General features: G+C 60.7%; 1 protein-coding gene across 1 annotated transcript in view; it reads left to right on the top strand.

Moving 5' to 3' along the window:
- The window catches only part of ZNF687 (zinc finger protein 687), a gene marked incomplete at its 3' end in the record, with an annotated part of 7,597 nt that overhangs the window by 5,026 nt on the left and 690 nt on the right, over window positions 1-1,881 (top strand). The window contains 3 exon segments of the mRNA XM_010169125.2: window positions 360-536; window positions 785-947; window positions 1,267-1,613. Coding sequence (XP_010167427.1) covers window positions 360-536; window positions 785-947; window positions 1,267-1,613 — 687 coding nt within the window.

A 1,881-nucleotide genomic window follows, 5' to 3' on the forward strand; every position in this document is an offset into this window, starting at 1 on the left:
ATGGGCTCCAGTTGTGGCCAGGGCAGTTGAGATGGGATGTGAGGAAGAATTTCTTTGCTGAAAGGGTTCTGAGGCATTGGAAGGGGTTGCCCAGGGCAGTGGTGGAGTCCCCATCCCTGGAGGGATCTCAAAGCCCTGTAGATGTGGTGCTGAGGGACATGGGTTAGTGGTGGACTTGGCAGTGTTTGATTTACAGTTGGACTTGATGAGTTTAAAGGTATTTTCCAACCCAAATGATTCTCTGGTTCTCTTCTGTCTCCTGATGAGCTGCCTGGGCCCTGGATGTGCCAGTGCTGGGCAGGACTGGCTGCTCCAAACTGTCCCCTCCATCCTTCCTCACGCTCTCCTCTCCTCTCCAGGTGTCCCAGCTGCGCTGTGGTCTTTGGCGGGGTCAACTCCATCAAATCCCACATCCAGACCTCCCACTGTGAGGTGTTCCACAAGTGCCCCATCTGCCCCATGGCCTTCAAGTCAGCCCCCAGCGCCCACGCCCACGTCTACACGCAGCACCCTGGCTTCAGCAACCAGCAGTCCAAGTGAGTGTCCCCTGCGAGCCGACGTCCTCGGGAGACCCGGGAGCGTCCCCGCGGGGTGGGGTGTTGGGGGAAGCGCTCAGAGCCAGTGTGGGAGCTGCTCCCCCTTCTCCTTTTCACTTTCCCATCCCTTGGTGTGGGTCAGACCGTGCCCTGGAGCTGCTCCCAACCCTCCTGCCCAAGGGGTTCTCCACGCTGCTGCGGATCCACGTGGGCTGTGCTCACAGGGACGGTGTTTTTCCTCCCGACAGAATGATTTACAAGTGCGCGATGTGCGACACTGTCTTCACCCACAAGCCTCTGCTCTCCTCACACTTTGACCAGCATCTGCTCAACCAGCGGGTCAGTGTCTTCAAGTGTCCGGACTGTCCCCTGCTCTTCGCGCAGAAGCGCACCATGCTGGAGCACCTCAAGGTAGAGCTGTGGCCGCGCTCGGGCTCTTCGCACGACCCCTGGATGTGAATCTTTGACAATTATCCTTCCCCCGGGGGAGCCTGGGGCTGCGTCAGGGCTGTCGGTTCATCGCTGACACCACAGAGCCCTGAGATCTGGCTCCCTTGTCCCCCACACCCCTGTCCCAAAGCCTGAGGAGATGACCCTGTCCCAAAGCCTGAGGAGATGACCCTGTCTGTGTGGGGTGGGGTCTGGGGGTGGTTCCTTCCAGCTGCTGCAGTGCTGGTGGGGGGGAAATCCTGTCCCCTGACAGCTGCCAACACCTTGTCTTTGCCTTCAGAACACTCATCAGCCCCAGAAGCCCAAGGAAGACCTGGCAAAGAAGACGGCCATCCTGCTCACGCCCAAGCAGGAGCCCGTGGAAACCCCCGTGTCCAAGATCTCGGAGGAGTCGTCGTCCTCCACGGAGGAGGATGAGCCCCCCAGCTCCCCGGAGCTGCGCAAGACCAAGCGAAGCCGCTTCCAGCGCAAGTCGGTCAACAAATCGAAGGGCAGCGGGTGGACGTGCGGCGTTTGCCACTCCTGGTTCCCGGAGCGCGATGAATACGTCTCCCACATGAAGAAGGACCACGGCAAGGTGAGGAGAAAGCCAGGGCCTCCAGCTCTGCCGAGCCCTCGGGGATGGGGGCAGGGAATGTTTGTGGCACGGAGCAGCGGGGCAGGACGGCCGGGCTCCTCCTTGGGCCGCGAGCCTGTTCTGCAGCAGTCTGGGTGTTGCTTCTCCCCCAGTGCAGTCGTGGTTGGGGTTGGGGTTGAGGTTTTGGGGAGCAGGGACGTTCCCTGTTGTGCTGAACAGCAAAGACCAGGAGCTCGTTAACAAACACGCAGCCGTGGGACGGGCAAGGAGAGGAAATGTGAGTTCCCACCTCTGGCTTCTCCGCGCTCTCAGGGCCTC

This window comes from Antrostomus carolinensis, unplaced genomic scaffold (assembly GCF_000700745.2).
Source record: "Antrostomus carolinensis isolate BGI_N321 unplaced genomic scaffold, ASM70074v2 scaffold33865, whole genome shotgun sequence".
Classification (NCBI taxonomy): domain Eukaryota; kingdom Metazoa; phylum Chordata; class Aves; order Caprimulgiformes; family Caprimulgidae; genus Antrostomus; species Antrostomus carolinensis.